Source organism: Symphodus melops (genome assembly GCF_947650265.1).
Source record: "Symphodus melops genome assembly, chromosome: 5".
Taxonomy (NCBI): domain Eukaryota; kingdom Metazoa; phylum Chordata; class Actinopteri; order Labriformes; family Labridae; genus Symphodus; species Symphodus melops.
The window spans coordinates 11,908,634-11,933,571 of record NC_136695.1 but is presented as its reverse complement, the minus strand read 5'-3'; the positions used below and the strand labels follow the sequence as shown (position 1 = coordinate 11,933,571).

The window sequence follows — 24,938 nt, the reverse complement described above, 5'->3', positions numbered from 1 at the left end:
TCTTCTCATTAAGTCTTTCAGGATTTCTCCTCTAATCAGAGAAGAGTTTCACACTTTTTGAAAATGTGTTTAATTCACGTCTATGCTGAGTAAGATTCATACATCTTATATCTTTGTCAAATGTTCCCTTTGGAGAGTCTGCAGCCGTCTTATCAGAAGCACAATTATCTTTTCAAGAAGTTAAATTCAATAAGGTGTCATCATTTTCACTCTGAATTTTTGCAACTGAATGTGAAATCGTTGTTAGCAACAGAAATGTGGAAATGTGTAGCTTATTTTAGCATAATGAATGGAAGTGACTACCAAGAAGACTTCTATTGGGAAAAAAAAACAAAAAACCCTGTTGTTCATTAAATGTCCACTTGAGGCTGACTGCAGGAGCCCAGAAAGGTCATATACACAAAGCATGTAAAGATGTCTGTCTTTACAGCAGTAATAAGCACGTTCATGGCCTGGTTCAAAAACAAAAATTGGTTTGATTAGCTCAAATCTCATGTGAATTTTGTTCACTCCTACTGAAGATACAGATTTCATGTGTTCACTTAAAAGGCGTGTAGCTGACCTGACAGACCGGTGGGCGTTTGCTGCTGTTTCCAGCAGGTTTAAGACCCCCCTTAGTTCCAGCTCTGCATGTTGTTAAGTTGAAAATTAGAATGAGACAGTATTTCCATCATGGCGAACACCATTGCTGGGCTTCAAAGGCCACTTCAGTAACCAATCAGGTACCAAACTCAGGCTTTGTCCAATGTTATTTACAGTCTTCGGTAGAAAACCAAACTTTTGGGGAAAATAAAACACTTCTCATTCTCATTTTTAACACAATTACCTGGGCCACACGTGTATTTGGGATTATACTGTACATGTAAACCATTGCCTGTGCTTTAGTCCCCTTCATCTTATAGTCTTTTGAATGTTGCCCCCACTCTGTTAGTGTGCCAAAGCAGATTTCACAGATTCACAGGAAGTGTGTTTCATGCTCTCTGATCCACGTTCGATAAACATTTTGTTATGAGATATACATTAAGTAAGTATAGCACCTGTCAAAAGCAGACGTCACAGAGTCCTTCACAATAAAAGGAGCATTATAACTCCCATTATGTCCTTTGAGGACCTGAAATATGGATTGGAAGTTATGAACCGTGTCTCATTGAAATTTTTGTTTGCCATGACTGGCGTTGTTCTTTTGTAATAATTTGTCATAAAAATGCATGAACTCTACAACGCTACAATGAGTACACACGACTGAATGGTGCTCCATCTACTGCAGCTCTGAAAGCTATGCATGAATCCTGATTACAAAATGACTTTATGAGAGGAACTGTGTCATACCTTTGTCTGTCCATGTTCTGACCCGACCCAGTGATCACTACTTCCCTCCACTTCACCTCTTTTCTGCGTCATGCTGAACAAAACACACTTCAGGACGAGAAGAGTGGGGATGGTTTTATCATCTTTTTATTTATTTTTTTTATTCTCAGTTAAGTGGCTGGTCATGTTTTATTACACATACAATAATGAAAAGGATCTTTACATTCAACCACAGGATCCATTCAGACAAACACCACACAACAACCACAAAGGCTCAAGCATGCACAAACAAAAGGAGAGATGAAGGCTACACTTTTCATACGCCTGCTTCACAACACAGATGGGAGTTGGATGTTTCCATCAGCATGGTGTTGGTGCTGAAATATTATTCTAAACCTTTTTTTTTTTTTTTTTCTTGTAAAACTTGGAAAGAGTTAGTTTCAGAGCACCTTTTTGAAATTGTGTCTGTGTTTTTCCACAGTGAGGAAACATAGTGTGTTGATTTGGTAGTCAGGAGGAAAGGCACTTCAGGAGGGTTTTTTTGTGTTTAATGTGTATAATACAAACAAAAGGGACAAAGACGTGACCTAGACTACACTGAAGAGAGGTCTGAATCTGGAATAATGCAACTCCAAATCTCGCCTCAGATTCAGAGTAAGGCAGTTTTTTAAAGCTGGAAATATTGCAATCGACTCGATATATATGGACAGGAAATAAGAGTGTAATTATCTCATGGGGTGAAAAGAAATAATTCACATGTTAGAAATTACTTTTTCATTTTTTTTCTGTCACAATTGCAGAAAATTGATTTCAAAGATTTAGAAATTATTTTTTTTAACCATAATATCCACAGCTAGTCTCGGACTCTTAGGACAAACATAGATCAACACAACATTAAAGACGGGACACTTAACTACCGCTAAAACACAGGAGGTTGAATAAAAAGTCACAATCACCACGTGGCTCTCTTAATAATGTCTAATCTGTTATCTTTCACGATACAAAACTTAAAGACACAGGTTTATGTTTGGGTTCACAGAAAAGGTTTCAGGGGAACGACAAAGACAGTGCAACAAGACAGAAAACCGCTCTTTACATAAACAGAAACGACCCGGTCCTTTTCGTCCAATCAGCAAGCGGCAATGACGGTCAAGTCAGTCGGACTCATACCGGCCGGAACCTTCCCCTGCTCCAGGTCTGCTTTCGGTTTAGCCGCCATATTTGTTAGAAAAAAAACTCCAAAGACGTCCACAGAAAACTCAAGCACATGAATCGAGAGCCATGGCGGGCGGGGGTGGGTATAGTCGAGGTTGGGGTAGGTGGGGGGGGGGGGGTCATTCAGGCTGCACACGTGAGCGGCTTCAGGATCACTTTCAGCAAACAGTTCACACCGATCATGATGACAGCAAAGACTCAGCACAAAGCATACATGGACAGGGTTGGGGGGCAACAGATTGTGTCGCTATCTACCAGCCAAAAAGGGGGTGGGGAGATATTTGGGTGAGATGGGGGATTTAGCGTACATAATTAGAGTGTTATCAGACGTAGGGAAGGGAGGGTGAGGTTAGGGTGTGACAAGGTTTCCTCCTTTTCTTCCTCTTTTTCCCCTCTTGAGTCCCATGGTCTTGACCTTTCGCCCTCGTGCTGTTGGATGGGGGGGTGTTGTGGGACTTCAGCGTTTGGCTGGAGAAGCACTCCTACTTCCCTGAATAACAAGACAAGATACACGATGAATATTAGGTGTACACTGAAGGTTGAAGTCCTTTAGGTCTGACTCTGCATTAAGGGGCTGCTCTGATGTTTCTGGAGTCTGGCCTAGTGGTCTTTTTTTTGTCAGTTTGTGATGAAAGGACTCAGATCACTAAGGAGTTTTCTCTTGTCAGCACTAAAGTAAAAAGCATGTAACTTGATCACTGATTTTCAGCTAATGTTTTATTCACTTCCCAACTGAAATCAGCCATTTCAAAATGATCAGCCAATCAATAACTTAGCTGTCAGTAATTAAGCATTTCAACATATTAGGTTAGAAAATACTTCTAAGGTCTTTGACCAAAAAAAAAGAGAAAACCACTTCATAGACTTTCCACCATCAATTCTTAAAGCAGCAGCAACATTAGTTGATTTTCAAATTCAAACTTTAAACCTTTAAAATTTCTGCCTCCAAATCATAAGACCAGACCCGAGCTCTGATAAAAGTCTCAGTAGTCCATCGATATGAGCGGGTTAGCATGTCAGCATATCATGTTTAAAATGATGCATAGCTATGGAGGCTGAAATAAACACAATGCAAAGACTTTTTAAAAGTAAAATCATTCAAATGCTAGAAAGGAAATAATTCAAATAATTCATAAGAAATTAGCTGTGTTGCTTTGTCAGTGTATTTGTTAAAAAAAAAGGGTCTTAGTCTCAAGACCGGTCTCTTGACGACTTTTTAAGGTCTTGGTCTAAGACTGGACAGACTTTAAATCAAGACCACCACTGACAGGCTATTTTGCCACGTCATTAAAATAAAAATTCCGCCTTATAACTTCATTTCATACATAGTTGGATTTTTATCCCCTGGTTACAGTCACAACCCTCCCAGTGGTAAGGTCTACATGAAGGACACGCCACTTAAACACGAATTGATCATTTTCTGTGGTATTGATGGTGTTGGTCTCGACTTGGTCTCAATCCTTGAAATATCTTGGTCTTGGACTTTGGTTTCAGGTATGCTTTTTTAGTGTGTTTACCAGTGTGGTCTTGACTACAGCACCTTCAAGATCACATTCATGCAAAAGTACATCACAATATCAACAGATCTATATTGACGTATACATATCAGAAGATTACTTTATGTTTTATATTGTAACCTGTACTGACTTTCAGAAATTATGATTAAATAATTCACAATATTCATTTAATACCTCTGTTTTGGGTACAATGACAATCGTCTTTTTTTTTTTTGTTAATTGGGAGGCCATACTGCACAAGCATCTCCTAAATCTTTCTTTTTAACTCCAGAAAAGTGTCTTTGTCTAAGTTTGTACTTGCGTTATTTTTCTCTCAGATAAAGAGAAATTAGTTGTCAAACAGTTTGAAGGGAATAGCTTTTTAGTCTTATCCAGTGACTGCAGTTAATGACATATTGTTTCACAGATTTGTTTTCTTCGCAGCCTTAAGTCATTAAAGTCTTTTCAGAGGCAAAACCTCCTGTTTCCTGTGACAAAGTTTCAGATAAGACATCCCGCGTTTCTCACAAAGGCTACTCTGACAAACATTATGGTAATTCTTCCATTCCACTCTTTACTCAGATAAAAAAGTGGAGCGTGAAGAAGATCTGAAAAAAAAGCTTATGCAAAGAAGACAAATCTTTATGGATTGTTTGAGAAGATAATCCACATTGTCAGAAGTTTTACCATCCGCCTCTGCACGCGAGCTATTCTTTCAAACATAGCAAATGAAATTCATTATCCGACATGAAAGAAAGAAAACATTTTCAGCTATAAGATTTAGGTCTGCACTCGAACAGAGACAAAGAACAGAAACCAAGAGGAAAACATAAATTAAAGTTAATATGGGTTTGTGCTCATCCCCATTTGGACGGTAAAACCTGTAACAGAAGTGATAAAGTTGAATCACTCTGTCAATGTTAATTAGCTGTATCAGAGCGATGAAACTTGATCGTCCCAGAATTGTGTCATTGCTGGAGCTGTTTACTCTCTCAGTGACAACTATTTAGCCACTACAGCCCTGGGGAAATTAAGATTTCTCTCCACCGCCATTACAAACTAAACAAACTAATCTCAGGTACAGTGACAAAGGCTGGCTAATTAAAAACTGCCAGAGAGGAAACTGTAGAGCAGGGATAGCATTCATTCATTTTCAGATGTTTCAAAACAACTCAAAAGGCTAAGAAGCGGCTCTCTTCATTTGAAATTCAAGCAGTCATGAATACTTATTACAGTTGAATGTTGATGTGGGAGTGTGAAAAATTTGTGACAAGAATATATGTTCATTTAACTTGCGGAGCTGTGTAAATTCTTGAGTTTAGAAAAACAACAACAAACTGAAAATAAACATATAGCCTAATGTAATGCATTTTTTGATGTCGCATGTTTGCATGTTTTTTGGTTTGCTTTGCTTCCTGTATGAAATCCAACTGATTATCTCTCCCCACTATTCACAATAATGTGAAGCAAGCGGATTCGCCCACAACCCCGTTTCCTTGGTTACCACTGCCTGGTTCGCGTCCGGCCTGTGCCCCATTTCCCGCATGTCTCTCCCTGTTTCGGACTCTATCCACTTTCCTCTCACTATCAATAAAGGCCAAAAATAAATCTTTAAAAAAAAACAAAAAAAAACTCTTACATACTTTATTTTAGAGCCCATGATTCTACTTATGTTTAAATATTTGCTATTAGCAATATACTCTTGTAGTTCTGCCTATGCATACAGTAAGACCAGCTTCAAACATACAGTAAGATCATCAAAATATAATTTTAAACCTGCATTTGTGTGTTTATAATGTGAATGGAGATTTTGCTGAAAAGTGTTATGTTGTATAAGTGCATAAGCAGCCCATCCCTCCCTTTACAGCAGCTGTGGTATGTTAGCAATAGCCCCCTGGACCCCTCAGAAGTGGATCATGTTCAGCATGATCATATCAGCACTCGCGTAAAGCTTGTTGCATGCATGATGATCAATCTTGTCTCTAAAAGCCTGTTATTATTCCACTGCTGCTACTGCTGCGCTTGTAATGAGATTAGGGTGTCTTCGAAGCGTATCAAACAAATGTGGAGGGAGTTCAACTCGAGTACCCCTCCAGCACGTATCAGTTACTCACTCTGCTGCCGACATCATCACTGAGGCAGAAGAAAAAAACAGGACCAAGAAAGTTATTATGGAAATATACCACTTTCAATTTTCAGATTCCACTTCTAGGAAGGAGAGGCAGAGCAAAGAGGCCTCTGGGAGATAACTCAGAAAGGGTTTGAAAAGCAATTTTTTACCATTTTGAAGATCCTAGTCAGGCTTCCTTTGCCGTCACCGCCCTTTTTGGCTTTAGCAGACTGTGACTTCTGATCACCCTGTGAGAGGGAGGAAAGAGACTGTGTGTTAAAATAGCCTCAGCATTATTCAGCACGGGATTAAGATGAGGCTGATTTTTTTTTAAAACTGAGATACCCAGAGTTATCATCATTCAGAGAAAATTTTAAATAAAAAAAAAACATAAGGAGAGGGAAAAAATTATTATTTCCATGCTTCCAGGGTTTGTTCCCGACACACCAAACATTGGGAAAAGGGGGCATTGTTATTGAATAATGAAGTACCTTTTTTTTTTATTGCAATTGTATTCTATTTCTGGCAAGGAAAGTATTTTGTATGAATTATGTATGAGTTAGAAGACCAAAAAGTCAGCAAACTTTGGTATAAAGATGAGTTTCAGCTTGCTCAATGTTGTCGAAATTTGGTGGGAAAAAAGAAGAAAAAAGATTAAAAGAAAAAGGATATAAAAAGCATTTTACTTTTGAAAACGTTTGTGTTTAAATGCCAATTACAGTAAGCACATTGTCACTTCCTCAAAGTAAATCCAATGAATTCAGTGTATTATATTTTGGCAACATTGTTAAAGATTGCTGTGTAATGGGTGTGGCCTCCTGTGATGACAATGTTGATGTCATAGCAACCTTTCAACAAGGAAAGGGAGGGACATGTGAATCTGACCTTTGGTCCACATAAGGTAACTTATGTTATTCAGAAAACAGGCTACCACAATTAAAACGCAAAACCATAGCAACATAAAGGCTATACTTGTATGTCCTAATTACAAATAAAGACATTTATCAGAAATCAGTTTGTGTTCAATCCTGTACCTTTCCTCTGCCCATGACGAACTGGCTTGTCAAAGTGAAAGTAATGTTACATGCAAATATATGGCATAGAAAGGCCTCAATTGAATACATATTCAGGGTTTTTTTTCATACCTTTCCTTTAAAAATGAACATATGCACCACACTTTGTTGACCCCCTGCCCCACCTTAATCATCTTAATGGTCTCAACAGGAGATTGTCTTTGTCTTTTACCCCCCAACAGCCCCTCCCCTGCTTCTTGATTCAGTGCAAGAACACACACTTTAAACACACTCACTGGCACAGATATGAGAACCTTAAATGAGGTGCTGATAAAGTCGCTTAATGAAGCAGTAGGCAGCCTCACTTCAGTCAGCCTCGGAGGAATTTTTGAAATGAAACAAGGGTAATGAAGAGCAGACTAATGCCTGTGTGTTATCATGAAGGTACACTATATGAACATGATAGGGATAAGTCACACTGCAGAGCTACAAAATGGGAATGGAGTATTGGAAAATGGACTTAGGTCTGAAGGAAATGAGGGCGTTATCGCTGATGTATGGTCAGATTATGGAAGCTAAAGTGCTTGATGGAGACTAAATGGACACAAAGCCACAGGCGTGACGCCCGGAGGATGTTTGAGAGGATGGCCTCAATTGTCCTATCGGTTTAATAAGGCATGATACCTGAGTCTTTGCAGATTTTTTTTTAAAGCACCTTACCAGGCCTATCTTGGCTGCTAGTCCTCTCCACTGGACGTGCAGAGAGACAAGAGACAAGGACAAGAGGTAAAAGAGACAGGGGACAAATAGAAGTGTGTTTCTTACTCAGAGCAAAGGCATGATGGGAAGGAGAAGGAGGCAGGTAGGAGGGTCCGTCCAGGGGGAAAGGTCACAGAGTCACAGGGGCGGAAGCAGAAGGAGGGAGGGAGGCAAAGGGAAGGAGAAAGGAGCAAGGAAGATGCTCACAAAGGAAAGAGCACAGATTAAGTGACATTCAGATGAAAGAAATGGAAATATTCTAATACATGTATTTAATGAATGAATGCCTTCAAGTACTGCCAATATGTTTTATATGTCAAACTCAAAGCAAATGTATATAATTTAGTTTTATTTGTCTTGATAGGTTCAAATTTAATTTCCCACCAGTTTAAATTTGCATTTGATTTTAGTCTGGTTTGACTTCCACTAGTTTGACAAAAACTGCTTCTCTTACTGTCTTTCTCATATTGACTGAAACATGGTATTGATTATAATAAAAATATTTGAGCCCCATGGGGTAAAGGCAAAAATTCAGAGGGTAATAAAAAGAGATACTGTCTGATATTTCTTATCCTTTAGTGTGTGTGTGTGTGTGTGTGTGTCTAACTTTTAACTTCAAAATGAATAATGTAAAGATGACCCAGACTCACCCTAGACTTAGGAGGAGCAGGGGACACCTGAAGATGAGTAAATAACAAAAAAGCAAAAAGATTTGACAGAGTTAGTGAGGGACATGACAAGGAAGAGAGAAGACAAAGAAGACGTAGAAAGATACATAAAAGGAACACTGAAAGAGACGGGCCCGGTAGCAACGCTGCTGATGCAGGCTCCTCCTATTTCTAGGTACTGCCAGTCCTTAAAAGATGAACAGTGTTATCTTTGTTACTCACGATCGTGCGGAAGAAGTGGACCACTGCGTTCTCCTGGCCCTTCTTCCGTGGGGAAGTGGTGGAGGCTTTCTGAGGAGCTGGTGAGAGAGCACCACGGAAAGATCCCTGAGAAGGAAAAGAAAGAAGGAGAGAAGGGAAGGAAGGGGACAAGAGAGGAAAGGGGAGAAAAGGAACAATGTTATGCCTCCAATAACCTGACCTTCCATCCTAGATCCTCAGCTACTGTTTCATTGGGATTTTTCAACATGTTTAAATGATAATTTTAAGATGAATAGGTGATAACCACTGAGGTATCACATATTCCTCCAATTAATAAAGCGCCACATGCAAGCTAGTTCAGTCAACTTGAGCTGCACTGATTTCACACTTGACGTGCCTTTTTAGTAAAAGTCACGTGGCAACAACACCTTCCAGTTAGCAGTCTGTTGAAGCTGCAACATTCTGCAACATCTCTCCTTCACTCTTCTCTTTCATTCCCAGCTCTGACCTGCACCTCCACAAACCCCAGCATCCACCTGTCGGCTCCAACTAGAGATTAAGATATCACCCCATCAATCCTCAAATATCTGCATGCAAATTAAAACTGTGAAGAGTGACTAGCTTGGAGCATAGATGCCAACCAAAGAATTTTTCTGTTGCAAAAAATATTTGAAACAATTACATTTTTAAAACACGGTGTCAACTGATGTCAGACAGCTCAAAATGGAGGATACTTACCTGAATTATTGATAATGATTCTTTTTGAGTTGATTTGTAAATTAATGTGTCTAGCATGTTTACAATGTGACATTGTTTTTTTTTGTATTAAGTAAAGATGTTTTGGACATAAACATACTGTGTATGTTTCCCGTCTGTTTCAAAATCTCTATGGACTGTGTGGAAACTAGGATTTAGTTAGAAACAGCCTTTCACTACATGATAACTACTACTACTACTTTCACATGGATAACTACTGCACATCTTCTCTGTTTCATCTCACCACCTATACATATACAATACCTTGTTAGTGGATCCCTTGCCAGACTTCTGCTTTTTGCTTGTTTCATTTAGAAGCTTGCTGACTGCTTCTATGCTTTCTTCACGTCTGACATTAAACAGTTTAAAACTTTATATCTTCTGAGGAAAAGTCAAACATTTTAGAGACAGGGCCAGAACAAGCAGCGCACGGAGAGAAGAAGGGTTAAAGGTAATTGATTGAAGGAACATTCCCACTTAGTTTTAAGGGAAACATGTTTACCCTTTAAAAAGTTCAAGTTATACAATAGGAAAAAGCTGACCTGTCTATTTGCATGCTCTGATATTTATTCAATCAGGATCCTTGATATCATGTCAGAAAACAGCCTCATTAACTGCTAACACAAAAATCCCTTTTTCCTCGAGACACTAAAAACAAATTAAAACTGGAACAAATTGGGGGTGAAGATGTCAGTATTTACATGTCAATGACTTCTGATCTGAACAAAGACAACTAATTATCCTTCCGAAGTACAACATCAGTGCAGGCAGTTAAAATCAGACTTCACAAAGGATGTGTCAACGTGAAAGGCTTAATAAGATGATAGGCCTTCAAATGTGAAAAAAAACAAAAAAAAAACGTTTTTACGCAAAATAACAAAAATGCCTAAAAGGTGAAAAGGTATAATTCTTCTAATACTGAACACCATTAGTTCTGCAGGTTGCAGCCCACACAAGAAAAAACTTCCTCCCACTCAGTTTCTGCAGACTTCTCTGTTAATGGGGCCTTGTTCATTTTCTCTGTGACCCCATTGATGTAACAGGAAAATGTATGTTTGTGTGTTTACACCTGTATGTATATGTGTGTGTGTGTGTGTGTGTGTGTGTGTGGGGGGGGGGGGGGGGTAGGGGTAGGGGGGAATTGAGTGCTGGATAGACATAGTGTTGATGACTCAGCCATTATCTCATATCAAAGAAGCCTAGGACAATGGGGGGGAACTTTCACCGCCACCACCCTTTTACCTGTCGAGTAAACATGGGGTGTTAGATTTTATGTCACCTTCACTGGGCTTTAAGGGTTATTTTCTTTTGAATATTGTTCATTCATTACATCAATACAGGAAGGGAAACACAATGACAGATTAAATAAGGCAGGTATCCGACTGGTGCAAAATCCACCCAATTGGATCACTAGCTGGACAATTGAGGCGTATTTAAAGGGTATTTTGTTTCCATTCCAAAAGACATAATGTCCATTGAATTTACAATGTGTATATGAATACCATATCAATAGCATTGAAATGGGAGTGCATCTAGTCTCTCTGCTGGTGTAATACAAGCTCTGAAAGTGAATTGATTCAGACCCCTTAATGTCCCCATGCATACGTGTGTCTGTTTTCCCCTCGACGTAAATGAAGATGGGAAATGAAGGCAGAAAATGACAGGGGAGGGGAGAAAATAAGGCCCTTAGTGGTCTTTGTTTGGTTGGTGGGAGGAAAGAAAAGAACGAGATGGGAGAGGAAATAGGAGATCAAATAATGCAGGATGAGTTCTGCTGGTGCAGCCAGTTGTCTCTTTGATGTGAGTGAGTTCCTCCTCTACATCTCTTCTCCTCTCATCTCCTTGTCCCCCTTTATTAGAAAACTCTTTATGTTTTTTGTTTTTTTTACATTTAAAAAAGCTGAAACATTTCCACGATGACACCAAATCACGCCTGCAGCAGATGCCTCGAAATTCCAGCTGATTACTACATATATTTAAATACAGCTTCAATTAAATGTAAATAGAGTTTCCATTAGCTCCTGGCGTGATGATGTAGACGTTTGGATCTTGAGCTCTGACACTGACTCATTCTGTCATGCCAGAGCTGTTATTTTAATACTTTCCTGTTGCTAAATTAATACAAGGTTTTGCAGTAGTCGGCAAGGATATTTTGCTGTTTTTTTTTTTGTCATAGAACTCCCACTTCAGTTCGTCTCTTTAAAAAAGGGAAGCAGTGAACAAACATTGCTCTGTTTAGTCTGATGAGAAAAGGGTTTGTGGATGTAACAGAGACAAAAAGTGAAAAGGATGTGCAGACCAAAATTCTATTTAACTTGTCCGTATGCTAACATTGAATTTGGTATGCAGGCTTTACAAATAGTGTAGTGTTGTAACACCTGTTTCAGGTTAATAGAGTTTGATTTTCTATAGTCGGTGCTTCCTCTTGCTATTTTATGTGTTTAAGTGTTGTTATGCCTTAAAGGAAGTAGTTTAACATTCTTGGGCCTAAGAGCTAATTGTTAATGCATTGCAACATGCAAACATATGTTTAGCATTAAATTGTACATCATGTATGTTAACCCTAACCCTAAATGTCATTAGCACAAACAAGAAATACAAAGTACTGTTTGGTGTATTATCTGTGAAGTCAAATTGAAGTAAAGATACAAATATATATATATATTTTTCATACTATGTGGAAAGCACAACAGTGGGATGTTAAAATCGGTGACTTATTTTTCAATTGACCAAAAGAGTCATTTCAAACAGTTATTAGTTGCACTTCAGTTTTTTTTTTTTTTTATTGAACAAAGAAATAAAAAGCTTCATCTCATTTAAAAAGCTTGAACTAAAAGAAACTGGACTAGGTTGAAGATTCAAAAGATGTTTCACCTCTCCTCCCAACGGCTTCTTCACTTCTAAACCACCTGAAGTATGGAGCTAGAAATATAAGGCTTATTAGCATGCTAATGATTACGGATCGTCACATGGGGAAACTGAAGCCTCAGTCCCACCTGGGAGCATGTGACCCCAACAACCCACAGCTGATCGGCCGTTAATGACTCTAGGCGAAACTAGGTCTAAAACTCAGCTAACGAATCCCAAGTGACCAACTTTGATCAGCAGCATGCTAATGATCAATGCAGGGTTTTATTTCTCGCTCTGTCCACCAGCTGAAGAGGTTAAATGTCTTTAAGGTCTTCAACCAAGTCCAGTTGCCTTTGGATCAAGCTTAGTTTTACCCAGACCTAGATGATGACTAAGAACTAATACAGACATATCAATTCAGATGTTAAAACTAAAATGGTGAGAGTGGAGTTTTGCATTTATTTCAGGAGGTTTTTCTTTGTCTTGGCTTTGCCAAGTGGTGATTATCAAGATCAGGTGGAAATGATGATAAGAAATGAAGGCAGAAATAACAGGGGAGGGGACAAAATAGGGCATCCTCAATGGGCTTCGTTTGGTTGGATGAAAGAAAAGGATGAGATGGGAGAGGAAATAGGAGATCAAATAATGCAGGATGAGTTCTGCTGGTGCAGCCAGTTGTTTCTTTGATGTGAGTGAGTTCCTCCTCTACATCTCTTCTCCTCACCCCTCTTTATTAAAAAGCTCTTTATGGTTTGTTTGTTTTTTTTACGTTTAAAAAAGCTGAAACATTTCCACGATGACACCAAATCACACCTGCAGCAGATGCCTCGAAATTCCAGGTGATTACTACATATATTTAAATACAGCTTCAATTAAATGTAAATAAGGTTTCCATTAGCTCCTGGTGTGATTTTAATGATGATGTAGATTCTTCGTCTTAATTTTGGTAAATATTAATTATCAAGATAATGTGGAAACATCTGGACTTCCTTTTGTTGAACTACTACTTGAAGCTGGTTGCAAAAAGTCACAAACATTTAAAAACATCCATTTATTTTACAGCAGATTTTACAGCTTGGTTAAAAAAGTAAATACACTGAACTGCTCTTTTTTTAAAATCAGAATACACTGGAATAAATGACATGATGAGATTGTTGTCTTTTTTTCAATATGTCTTGTCATGGAGTATACGTTAGGTTCAAAACAAGTCTTATTATGCTGGCATGAGTTTTGATTCCATTAAAAAAAAAAAAAACATCATTTCTGCACCCCACAATATTACTCATACACTCCCTAAAATCTTATTAGGCTGAATTTTATTTGCTTTTCACAATCCATGAATGAAATGCTTGAGCAATATTTGCACTTCTTATTTATAGAGCTTAGCAGGGTGAGCAGGTTTCACCGTCTTCTTTCATGTGTGACTGATAAAACAGACCTGCCGTTTTTTTTTTTGCAGTATCACTCAGTCACAGCTTGGAAATGAAATGTCATTCCAAAATCTCAGCAGTGTTTTCTTTTTTTTGCAGTTATTGTCTATGGCATGGTGACTGGCTCTAGTTGCTTCTTGGACCATCTCACCAAGTATTAAATACAAACAGATTGTCAATAGAAATTGAAATGAGCCAGTACAGACTGAACTCCTGAGCTGATTTTTAATTCCTTTTGTTCGTGACATAATCCTGATTTACATGCTGCCACTCTTACAAAAGCAACGTCTTTAGGCAAACTTTAAGTGGCTTATCTGTGACGATGTGATTTCTCTCAGATCAGTGTTAATTTATGCATGCTTGTTGTTACACACACACACACACACACACAGAGACTTAGGTGTTAAGTTCTCTTTTCATGTCACTTTCTCTTTAAGCGAATAAACAAGCCGTCTGTCATCCATACCTCATATATGAGAGACACGGGTATTATTTCCATGAAACATTCACTGACATCTCTGTTTTGCAGTTTGTTTGTTTGTGACTGAACTCTAGATTCAAACACACTGAATCGATACTGCATGTCTCACCAAAGCGACAGGATGTTAGCGGGTTAAAACACTTTTAAAGGAACCACATGAAAGAAATCGAGCCACATACAGATGAAAACAAAACAAAGAGAGCGCTGAGGGTGCTGTTAAAGCGTTTTAATCAAGCAAAAATTCAAAAACAGGATCAGGTCATTGGTCACAACAGTTCACAACAGATACAAGCGGTTACAGGTCTCCACTGCAGAGTTGAAGGCGTTACACAACAGGGATCAGCACAGATGCACTGCTGTGTTCGTCCAAGACACTAGGGTTAGACGATAAGGTACCAAAGAGGTTCAGTCCTGACTGTGAGCTGTTCTGCTAAAGCCTGATCTTACATGTAAACCACTGATTCTTGCAATTAAACAATTAAAAAGCAAATCCAATGTAATAAAACCTCCTCTGTTTTGTAAGAGTCCTCTTTGATTAGCTGCTGTTCATGCAAACTTCTATTAGCACATAATCATCCCTATTATTCAGAGTGTACAGATTTCCTGCAGTTGTTTCATGTCCTGAGGCGTGAGTTTGTTGTTTTTGGCTTATACTTATAAAACATCTCTTATGTACTGTCCTTGCTTTCTCGAAGAGCCCAGACCAAGACTCAGAGCTTTGTTTGCGAACTTTGTGGGTTCACAAATCCAAAAAAAGGACAGAAGATTAAAAAAAAAATAATAATAAAAAAAAACCCCACGAGGGATCAGTTTGTGACTGACTGTAGACCTGCCAAGCATTCAAAATCACTGAAATAAGCATGCATTTCAAGATGCAACAGAAAATACAGACACAACGTTTCCCAAAAGCACAACAGCCTCAACTTTAAAGAATACACTGAAAATGTCTGTGGAGAGTCTGTGCACACACACAGGCAGGCAGGCTAGATCAGAGTCTATGCTAAAAAATATCTGTCTTCATGCTAAATTGTTGGAAAAATAATTTTTTTTTTCTCGCAGAAAATCAAGTGCAGGTTGTATCAGTATTATTATTGTTATTATCTGCTAGAGGCAACAGAGGTGGGGCGAACCTGTCCGTCATTCACTTGAGATGTGAACACTCCTCATTTGAAGGCAAACCCTTGGTGAATACATAAATATTTATATATATGTATATATTTGTACATCTTTGAGTAAACTTGTCATCATTATGGAGAGCAATGTACAATGTAATGGCAAAAAATACTGCAGAAAACTGGTGATGAATTTGATCGGATGAAACTTTTTTTTACCTGAACATTTTCTGAAAGCAAAACAATATCTGATCATCAGAAGAGGCTAAAGCAAACATTTATATAAAATCTTCTTTGAATCTTGATTTTTTTTTTTTTTTTTTTCAGATAAGGCTTAGGAGGATTTAATGCATATTTTCAGGCTGCTGAATGGTTTCTTTTGAATCACCTTCCTATAGTACCCTGATCAGCGTTCTATTGAATACAAATGACAGGAAAAGTTTATAACATAATGGAGAACGTTTATGTCCACTGGTCCACCAATTGGTTTGTTGCAACACAGCAGTAATACTAAGTAATATTCCCTTTATAAGACAGCAGTCATGGTCAAAAATAAAGACAAATATGGAGCCAAAATTCATTTTCTTGAAAGCACAGTTTGCTTTGTCTTCAGCGTAAGAGTTGTCAGAATAATCAATATTTTCAAAGCGTGTTCAATGCTGGTTGTAAACGGCGCTGAATTTGGAGTTAAGAGTTTAATTTCTATTTCATCATCACCTCCAGGGGGCACCACCGAGTGCATAGCTCATGGCGTGGAACCCACACTTGTGTAGTCTGGTTCTTAACTGCTCTGGTAAGAGTGCCAATCATCATGTCACTATTTGATACAGTGGAGCGCCAGTCTGATATATATCTCCTCCCACAACCAAACATGGACAGAACAGTTTAAAAACAATAAATAATGACTTGTCTGCAGGATAATAAAATCTTTTTCTTTCATTGCAGACTCTTACATATATTCTCCCAAAGAGGATGGTACTATGTTCAGACTCTTTACGGCCATAAACATCTTATTTTGAACATATATGAAATCTTAAAAAGTGACTTAGCAGACTGCTTCATCGTGCAGACAGTGTTGAAGTACACCTCCCTGTGGCTGACTTTTTGAGGAGACTTAAAAATGACTTCTGGTAAAATCTAAGAGAAAATCCCTCGATTAAGAAGTCCATGAACTCTTTGCAAAATATCTAATGCCTCAATAAAATCTGACATCATAAACTAGTTTTACATCTTAATGATATTGGCAACTCTCACATTTTCCTCATCATTAAGGGAAGTATTAGAACTGAGACACTGAAACTCCAGTTTGACAAATGCTCCATGAAAACAAACTGCAAAGCGGCAGCAACGAGAGCAATTCCATCAAATCACATCCACAACAGATATATTCAGTTAAATGAAAAAAACAAATGCTACTTAATGTCAGTACCATCAAAAGAAAATAAAAGAAAAAGTATGAAATAAAGAAATGCATCTCTTACGGATTCAAAATCACAGCCTCTTCGTAATAGAGAATAAAGCACAGAACAAACCCCACCCAAAGCCATCGTCCAGTGACTATTCAAAGCCTTTCAGCCAGTCTTTGGGAATCACAGGACAACGTCAGACTTCGGTTCACCATAAGAACAACGAGAAAATCCAACACTAATCTAGATGACTAATATGTTTCAACTAATTCTTACAAGATTAAACAATCAGAAGTAAAAAATATGTGGTTCTGGGAGCCAATCAGCAGAATGAACTGAGATAGATGAGAAGAGTTTTCACCTCGACTCTCCCTGCTTCCTCACCTTGCTCTTCCTCTTCTTGTCTCCTCCAAAGAAGTTTCCAATCTGGTCCAGGAGGCCAGGGTTCTTCTTCCTCCTGCCCAGTCCGAAGGCGGCCTGTGCGGAGCTGCTTGCAGATGCCATGGTGGTAGTAGTGGTTGGTAGTATTTTATTATTTGTCAAATGCAGGTTCTTGTCTGTCTCTCAAACGAGAGAGCAAAAGACAGAGGAGGGATGAGAGAAAAGAAAGGGAGGGAGGGACAAAAAAAGCTAGCCTAATCTAGGTCCTGTTCTGGGTTATCCGACCCGCACTCTGAAGCCGCTCCGCTGTGCTCCTGGATGGTCTGTAGCTCGTCCGATTCAGAGGGTCGCTCTTTGAAGGTGTTGTCCTCTCGGCCCGGGGCATCTCGGGAGAAGAGGCGGACCAGGTGGGGGCGTGGCGTGGCGGCGTCAGGGTCAGCTGTGTTGGAGTCAGTCCAAGGCTGGCGGGGGCCCTCAGCGCCCGTGGAGTCAGTCACCGCCGGCTTCTCCGAGACGCAGCCATTGTTCTGATTCGCATCTGCCTCACCCAGGCCTGCGCAGAAAACAACAAGGGTCATCTATGGGCTCGGGCCTGCATGGCACACAACAAACCGCAGCAGCACAATGGGCTCTTTTGACGAGGCGGTGCCCTTCCTGCTGCAGCAGACACCAGCAGAGCTAACGTTACACATTTTTAACTTCATTTAATCATACCTGCTCTATGGGGAACAGAGAAAATGTGAGAAATGAGACAGTGTATAGGCGTTTATTCCTGAGTACTGTTTTGTCTCTGAGGCCACCCTCTGTTTCTCTGGGGGAGAGTTAAGAGTGACAACAGTGATGTAGCAGGTGCGCTAACAATTCCCAACCCAATTTAATGCATTAGACTGCTTGCAAGGGTTACACAAGTTTACACGTAAAGCTTCTTCATCAAGATGAAGCTGACCTAAATCTATCTGATATTCTAATGCCACGCCATCTTTGCAAATGGAAAAACAGCTGCTTCTCTAACATCCACTTTGACAGCTATCCATTTAGTAAGCCAGCTCCCACTGCAGAGGACATCCAGTGCATTCCTGCCTCCGAGACAATGTACACACTGTACTAGCAGAAATGGTGTAGCACTACACCAGAGAATCTGCATGCTAATAATGGCTGAAAACAGAGGCCGTTTGTTAGAGCTGCATAGTTATTACAGAGAGACAAAGGACCCAGTGTCACTAAAATAACTCCTATAAGTATGGATTTTCAACCCCATGCACAGTGTCACTTATCTGATTCGAGGCCTTGGAGCAACCGTGCTAATTTCTCTGCAGAGCAAATGGTGCTTCAATACTCTACAGCATGAAGAAGTTAATGATAGTCTAAAATGGAATTCACCCACATAACACATCAGCATAATAATCGTTCATCATTTGGTCAAATGGTCATCAAGCTGGACGTCCCTTTAAAGGAGTTAGTAACTCATGGATTCCATATTATACTGCCAACAAGATTTGGTGCAAACATGACTGCTGAGCAGGAGGCTCATTTAAGTTGTTTTAGGAGGGGAGATCTGCCTGCACGCATCATTCTTATAAGATACTGTATATATCCACTATGCCTCAGGCAAAGCTGTGTTCATATTTGACATCCTGTGGGATGATGGAATTCTCCAGTTTGCCGGATTGGTACCATCAGTAGTTTATTTATTTATTATTATTATTTTTTATATCAGAAAATACATTTTCATTCAAAAAAATATGAAGATATAAAAATGTAAGCATTGTCAGCTTTTACACTGTAATCTTGAGGATTGAATTGATTTCAGAGGTTTAACTGGTTATTAAAAAATACATCAGTAGTATCTTTTTAATATGACTTGGTAATAAAGAGTATTTCATAGAAAAAGATCCAATAAAACCATTTCGCTGAATGCTCCACGCTGCACCGCTGCAAAAAGAGCCGACTTAAATTCTCTGACTCAGTGTTTCATGTCCTGATGATTATATTCCTGTCACTTTGACAAAACATTTTTAAAAGGCCATGAAAGTCGATGTTGTAATTATTATTATTTATATACTTTATTAGCCCCAGAGGGCTTGTTATTGAGAGACTCACACACACAGGCCTGAATCCCACACGTGCATTAATGCCCTCAGGAGGTGCCTCCTGAGCTGAGCTGGTGGGGGTGCGGTTCCTTGCTCAAGGGCACCTTGGCAGTGCTCGAGTGCTGTGGCACCTCTCCAGCTACCAGAGCAACCTCCATATTTTGTTCCGGGACTTGTTCCTCTCAGATAACACAATTCATAATTTTTTTAGGCTTTCGTGCCTTTATTGGAAGGACAGGACAGTGGAGTAAGAAACAGGGATGATGCTGTAAATAGCCAGTGATGGGATTCTAACCTGGTGTTAGCACTTCAAGGGCTAAAAGTATCTTAACATGGGTGGTCGTTTTGTAATAGTGCTGCACAATTAATCACAATAAATCCTTCACAATAAACACAAAAGTCTGAATTGATGAGAAAGAAAAAAACCCAAACACATTCTATAAGTTAAGAATTGCTCCCTCCCTCAGCATGTGTTTTATTGCATCTATTGGATGAAGTCCTGCGTCTAATATTTATGCTCTCACACCATTTTGAAGCAGTCAGATTAAGCTAACGCTAGCTGTAAACTACCCTCGGATTTATTAGTGCCACTTCAATGGAAGAAGTTGTTTTTTTTTCCACATTTATTTTGTATTTAGGAGGGACACGTTAAAGCAGAAATTGTATAATACATGAAGAAAACTGAGGTATAACTACAATTCTTTGTTTTTGGTTGACTTATCTCTATTGAAGGCCTACTTTGTAACCACTGAGCTGGAATAATGCCCCATCAGTCACAGACTTTTGACTAAAATTACGGGTCATATTTGGTGGAAAGCAAGTTAGAACACAGCGCAATTGTCATTGCTATATCTCACCTCAGAGATACACTTTGCCAAGGCCAGTGGACTGAAGAACCTTTTCAGGTATTTTATCTTTAAAAGACAAAGCTGTTTGGTTTTTGTTATAGTGGTTAGCGCTGTTGCCTCCCAGTGAAAAGATTTGGGGGATTTATGTCAGAGAGAGAGCAAGCCCTCTCTGTATAAACGTTTCAATGTGATGCTAGAACCCAAAACAACCCTGATGGCAAAAATAAGACTATTTGAAAAATTGGTGCAATTTAGGAGTTTCTCTCAGCTGAGTGTCTCAGTGTACGATATACAGGACAAGTAATTTAAAAACTGACATTGAGTTTTGCTACTTTATTTAATCTATCTTGAAAACACATTTAAAATAAACAAATCATTTATTTGAGATCCGTAATGATTAATTGGTTTTTACAACTGCAGTAAAAGTTGTGCATGTTCTCCCCTGAGTTAAAAAAAAGTGTCTAAATTGAGATGGATTAACAGTGTGAGGCTTCTTACAGTAGCTGGCTGTGCTGTTTTTCCAAAGTACTTCTTTTTGGCAGTGTTTGTGGACTCAGTCAGCAGGTTGCATTTTTTCGATTTCTCCATTGGCCTGAAAAGTTTTACTGTAGTTAAAATAAAGTTATAAAAACTCCACAATATACCGCTCACTGTATTCAGGTTTCTCAACAGACAGCATGAGCTGCCGGGGGAAAAGCTGGATCGCGAACACTGCACTCGTTAGAGTTGTTCTGCATGCTAAGTGTGTTTCATGGATCTGTGAAAATCTGAAACATAGCTCACCTGGGACTGGTACCAACAAAAGATGTTGAATGTTTTTCCCTCTCAGGAGCAGCAGAGAACAGAATAAACAAAAGGCTGCTGTTGTTCTGTCCTTCACTGGCCTACCCACGAAGCTTCTTAAAACATTTTAGTCAACTGTCACCTGTTGATCCTTTTTCTAAGCCTGGCAGTGCTAACACACACCACTGGTATACCAATGAAGTACAAATTAGATCGAAAAAAACCCACCTGACATGGCTGAACCGTAACAGTCCTCCAGAGCTCATAATATTGCAGCAAAATACATATGCATAGTCACCCTGTTCGCCTGTAAAAGGTTATGTGCTGATGAGTAACGTATTAGTCAGATGACTCCTGTGTACTCTTGTTTAGAGGTTCATTAAATCAGGGTTTTAGCGCCCAAATGTACAAACTGACCGTAATACATGTGTGGGATGGAGAGGATTGTTGATTAATGCCAATGACTCACTGATTACCGAGGACACATCAGACAACAGACACATCTTTACCAGCCTGAAGAGTCAACCAAAGTAGAAAAACAGGCAACATGAATTGTTTTTAAGCAAGAGACTGGAGTAAGTTGAGCCAAACAGTGAGTTGAGCCACACCTTGTTGCGAGGAAACGTGATTAAAATGATCATGTGACCAAATATTTAGGAGAAAGGCATCATTTCATGGAGTCTGTGAAGGTAGGAACATGGCTAAAGTGGTTAGACATTAACTTACAAAAAAAAAACATTTTCTGAAAGTGAATTTAGTTTAGTTTTAGTTTCATGAGAATTGTGTTTGGACCAAAATAAAATGTTTGTAATGTGGTTTATACATCAATTGTGGTATCTATGAGCTGTAGCTTGCATAAAAAGTGCACCATTTGAGCTGTGGGGACTAATAAAGTCAAAATAGTGGCTTTGGGGTAAATTGAGCCAGTAGGCAATAATATCTTTTTCAAAGAGAAACATGAAGGATTCATCCCAAAATGTAACGTCATTGCGAAACTCCCCAAACCTCACAGAGTGGGTGGCACAGCAAGCAGGTCCCAGCAGTTTGTTTTCCCCTGCAATCTCGACAGGTGGAAGATTGATGTTGAAAAGCGCAGTGAGCGAGTGTGAGATGGATGGATCAAAGGAGGGATGGGGATAGGTGGAATGATTACTAGTCCATAACTGACCTTACTGCCAGCAAGGGCATCAAGAAACTCTGATTCTGGACTAAGGATTCACTTCTAATGTTTTCTTTCCAAAAACACAGCTGTTAATGTTCTCTTTCTAAGCGCACTTTAAGGCATTCCCATGTTATTTTTTATTATTTTCTTACAAAACAGCAGTTTAGCAGTAATATGCAATAATAAAAAATAAAAAAATGATAAAATACAATTATAATAGACATGGATGTGAAGAAGTGATGGTTATGTCGGGAGGGAGAAGGTGAGGGAGGGGTGGGGAGTTGGATGATGGGGAGTAGGGATACGGCCCCATACATCCACTTTTACCCCATACATGGGGTAAGTTGTGCCACGAGACCATTGAAACAGTTGTGTTTACACTCATTATGTTTGTTTGAAGGGATGCACAACATCCTGAAATATATGCAGACATATTAGTTAGTGACAAAACTGCCTCGTTGTTGTGATCCTAAGTGGAGAAATGGCTCATCTTACCCCAGTCTCCCCTACTTTCCAGTGATTTTATTAGTTTTCTGCTTTGATTAGAACGCTACCTCATACTAAAGATAAGAGCGATCTGCTCCGTAATCCTCCATCATACTATAGGATGTCTGATCGATAATGGTGACAGTTTCTGGAAGCAGTCAAGAAATGTGAACATGATTTTGGTGTTTGGCAAGGCACTGCAAATAACAATGAAGATGGTTTTAGCAGGTTGTTTTTCTGCAATCATTTTTTGGATTTTGAATATATACTTTTTTCTTTTTTTTTTCTCTGCAGAGCTATACATTTCTTTCCTTAACTGCTAATCCTTCTCTGATAATAAGCAGACAGTAAATCCTACATTATTACCTTGAGCTCTTACAGAGGTGTGTGGATGATAAATTAGAGAGTTAGGTAGAACATTGAAAGATACTTTGTTTCAGTGGCTGAGTCAGTGACAGTCGCTACTTATCTGTGTGCTGACTTTTTTTAAATTAGACTGAGGGTTAAGTTGTCTAAGTTATCATCAAATACTTAGTTTTTTTCTGTCATCACTTTATCTTCCTTTAAGTTTAATAAAAGTGCCACAAGTCTGACATTTAATCAGCACCTATCTGAGCTCAACAGTGCACCTTACAAATTGTCAGTAATTACAACTGTATGTGTGGTGCTCAGTCTGACAGTGCAGACTTATCTGAATAAATATTTCAGAAGAAAATCATTGGAACACTTATAAACTCGAAGTAAACTCTGAAGTTAAGTGTTTGACAGTGTAGGGATGAGTGTCGGCGATTTATACGTCGGAAACAACTGGGACGAATAACTCTTTGCTACTGATCTTCAGATGCTTTTAAATGGGAGCTAATGAGAAAAAAAGATGATGCAAGTTGATTTTTTCCTTTGTCAAGTCCTTCAGAAAATCAGTTTATGCAAAAGAAACTTGTAAACAACACTAAGGACCAATTACCCAGTGGTCTGCTGCATAACATTGCAAAAAAATAAAGAGCTGTGCGAGAACATGCTGCTTCTGTTCGTCGGTCTCTGTCATAAATAATACATTTATTCATGCATTAAAATCCAGAGATAATAGCAGTTTCTCCAGCCTGCCTATTACAGGCTCATCAGAGAGGTCCTCCAGCCACCAGACAAGACTGCAACGTCCTAAACTGTTGTCGTATAGATGACCTTTTGAAGCACAGAGAGATGCTGGCCTCATTTAAAATGCATGTTGTTTCTTGTAACCAGCCATTATTGCACTCTGAGGTAGACAAGATAACAGCCTGTTACCTCTTCTTGATTAATTCTTCATGAAAACTCGCAAGGTCCTTTGACAGCCAACGTGCTGAAAAAGAAATTGTAGGGGACAAATGACATGGTTCGTTGCCTCGAAGTCGTTGATTATTGAGCCAAGAAAAAATAACGATCACCGCAACTTTTCCTATACCGTCGATATGTGATTATCTGTTCAACCACAATTATCTGAGACATCGTCGTATGGCATCTTATATGTTGAGCAAAGAAATTCTGATCTGTGCAAGAGGGGAAAGATCAGCATCTGGACGGGAGGAAGTATGCAGGGAGTGGGCCTCAATCTCCTCATATTTTCCTCCTCTTCCTCGGTGTGAAGAGGATGTGCGGCCTAGCATCTGGTACAACAACAAGGACTGTGGTGGGACCGAAGCACGGGAAGCATTCCTCTGAAAAAACACCCTTCGCTATGTGGACCCGGACCAAACCTCCCACCCGGGGCTGAGAATCTCTCTGCACACTGCATTCATGGTGGATCTGAAGCACCCACCAGCCTCAAGTAAAAAGCCACTCTCTGTCTCTGAACCCCATCTGGCATCCAGGACATCAGTCCTACGGAGATTGTTCTGGACGAGATAAGAGGGACAGAAGAACCACTCCCTTCTTATTGCTGAACCCAAGCCATGTTGATGACCTTTGAACTTCACTTTGAGCAGGGGCTTTGAATGGGGAGGGATGTTTGGAGGTGAAGACAAACTTCACTTCAACATCTTGCCTTGTCCAAGCCAAAAGAACGTCCGACTAAAATCTTCTATATTGTATGGAGGAATCAGAATCAGCATGGTCTTTCAATACCAAGTACATTTACATATACAAGGAATTTGTCTTGGTGTATTGGTTTGAAAGAAGAAGTGTGTGTGTGTGTGTGTGTGTGTGTGTCTGTCTGTCTGTGTGTTGCAGGTTCACATTGGAGGCCTGCAGAGGAAGTAAATACACCAAGCTCTTCCTCCTGTCTTTTTTTCTGTTTGAATTCATGTACCATTAGCACAGAGTTTTTGTTCTCTCTCATTTTACAGGTTTGGGAGTGCTTGCTACCATGGTACCTGCTTGACTCAACCTGCTACAATAACTATTGTCA

General features: G+C 39.3%; 2 protein-coding genes across 2 annotated transcripts in view; both read right to left on the bottom strand.

Annotated features, from left to right (window-relative positions):
* Positions 1-1,433: 1,433 nt before the first annotated feature.
* On the bottom strand, positions 1,434-17,443 carry LOC306823862 (myelin basic protein-like). Its single transcript, XM_079343739.1, has 6 exons — positions 17,190-17,443; positions 8,792-8,896; positions 8,552-8,578; positions 7,863-7,892; positions 6,300-6,377; positions 1,434-3,013 (listed from the first exon to the last, which is right to left on the bottom strand). The coding sequence occupies exons 1-6, from the start codon at positions 17,307-17,309 to the stop codon at positions 2,981-2,983; spliced, it is 393 nt and encodes a 130-aa protein (XP_079199865.1). The 5' UTR covers positions 17,310-17,443; the 3' UTR covers positions 1,434-2,980.
* The window catches only part of LOC306823861 (myelin basic protein-like), a 55,424-nt gene continuing 47,818 nt past the window's right edge, over positions 17,333-24,938 (bottom strand). The window contains exon 4 of the mRNA XM_079343738.1: positions 17,333-17,739. Within this exon, the coding sequence (XP_079199864.1) occupies positions 17,441-17,739 (299 nt within the window). The 3' untranslated portion in view covers positions 17,333-17,440. The remainder of the gene's footprint in view (positions 17,740-24,938) is intronic.

Excerpts from the sequence above, each read along its gene's own strand:
- LOC306823862 (XM_079343739.1), bottom strand. The coding sequence starts at position 17,309 with ATGGCATCTGCAAGCAGCTCCGCACAGGCCGCCTTCGGACTGGGCAGG. Across the intron at positions 7,893-8,551 it reads CTGCTCCTCCTAAGTCTAGG|TGGAGAGGACTAGCAGCCAA; the intron begins GTGAGTCTGGGT and ends CTGCACGTCCAG. Across the intron at positions 3,014-6,299 it reads TGACTAGGATCTTCAAAATG|GGAAGTAGGAGTGCTTCTCC; the intron begins GTAAAAAATTGC and ends CTTGTTATTCAG.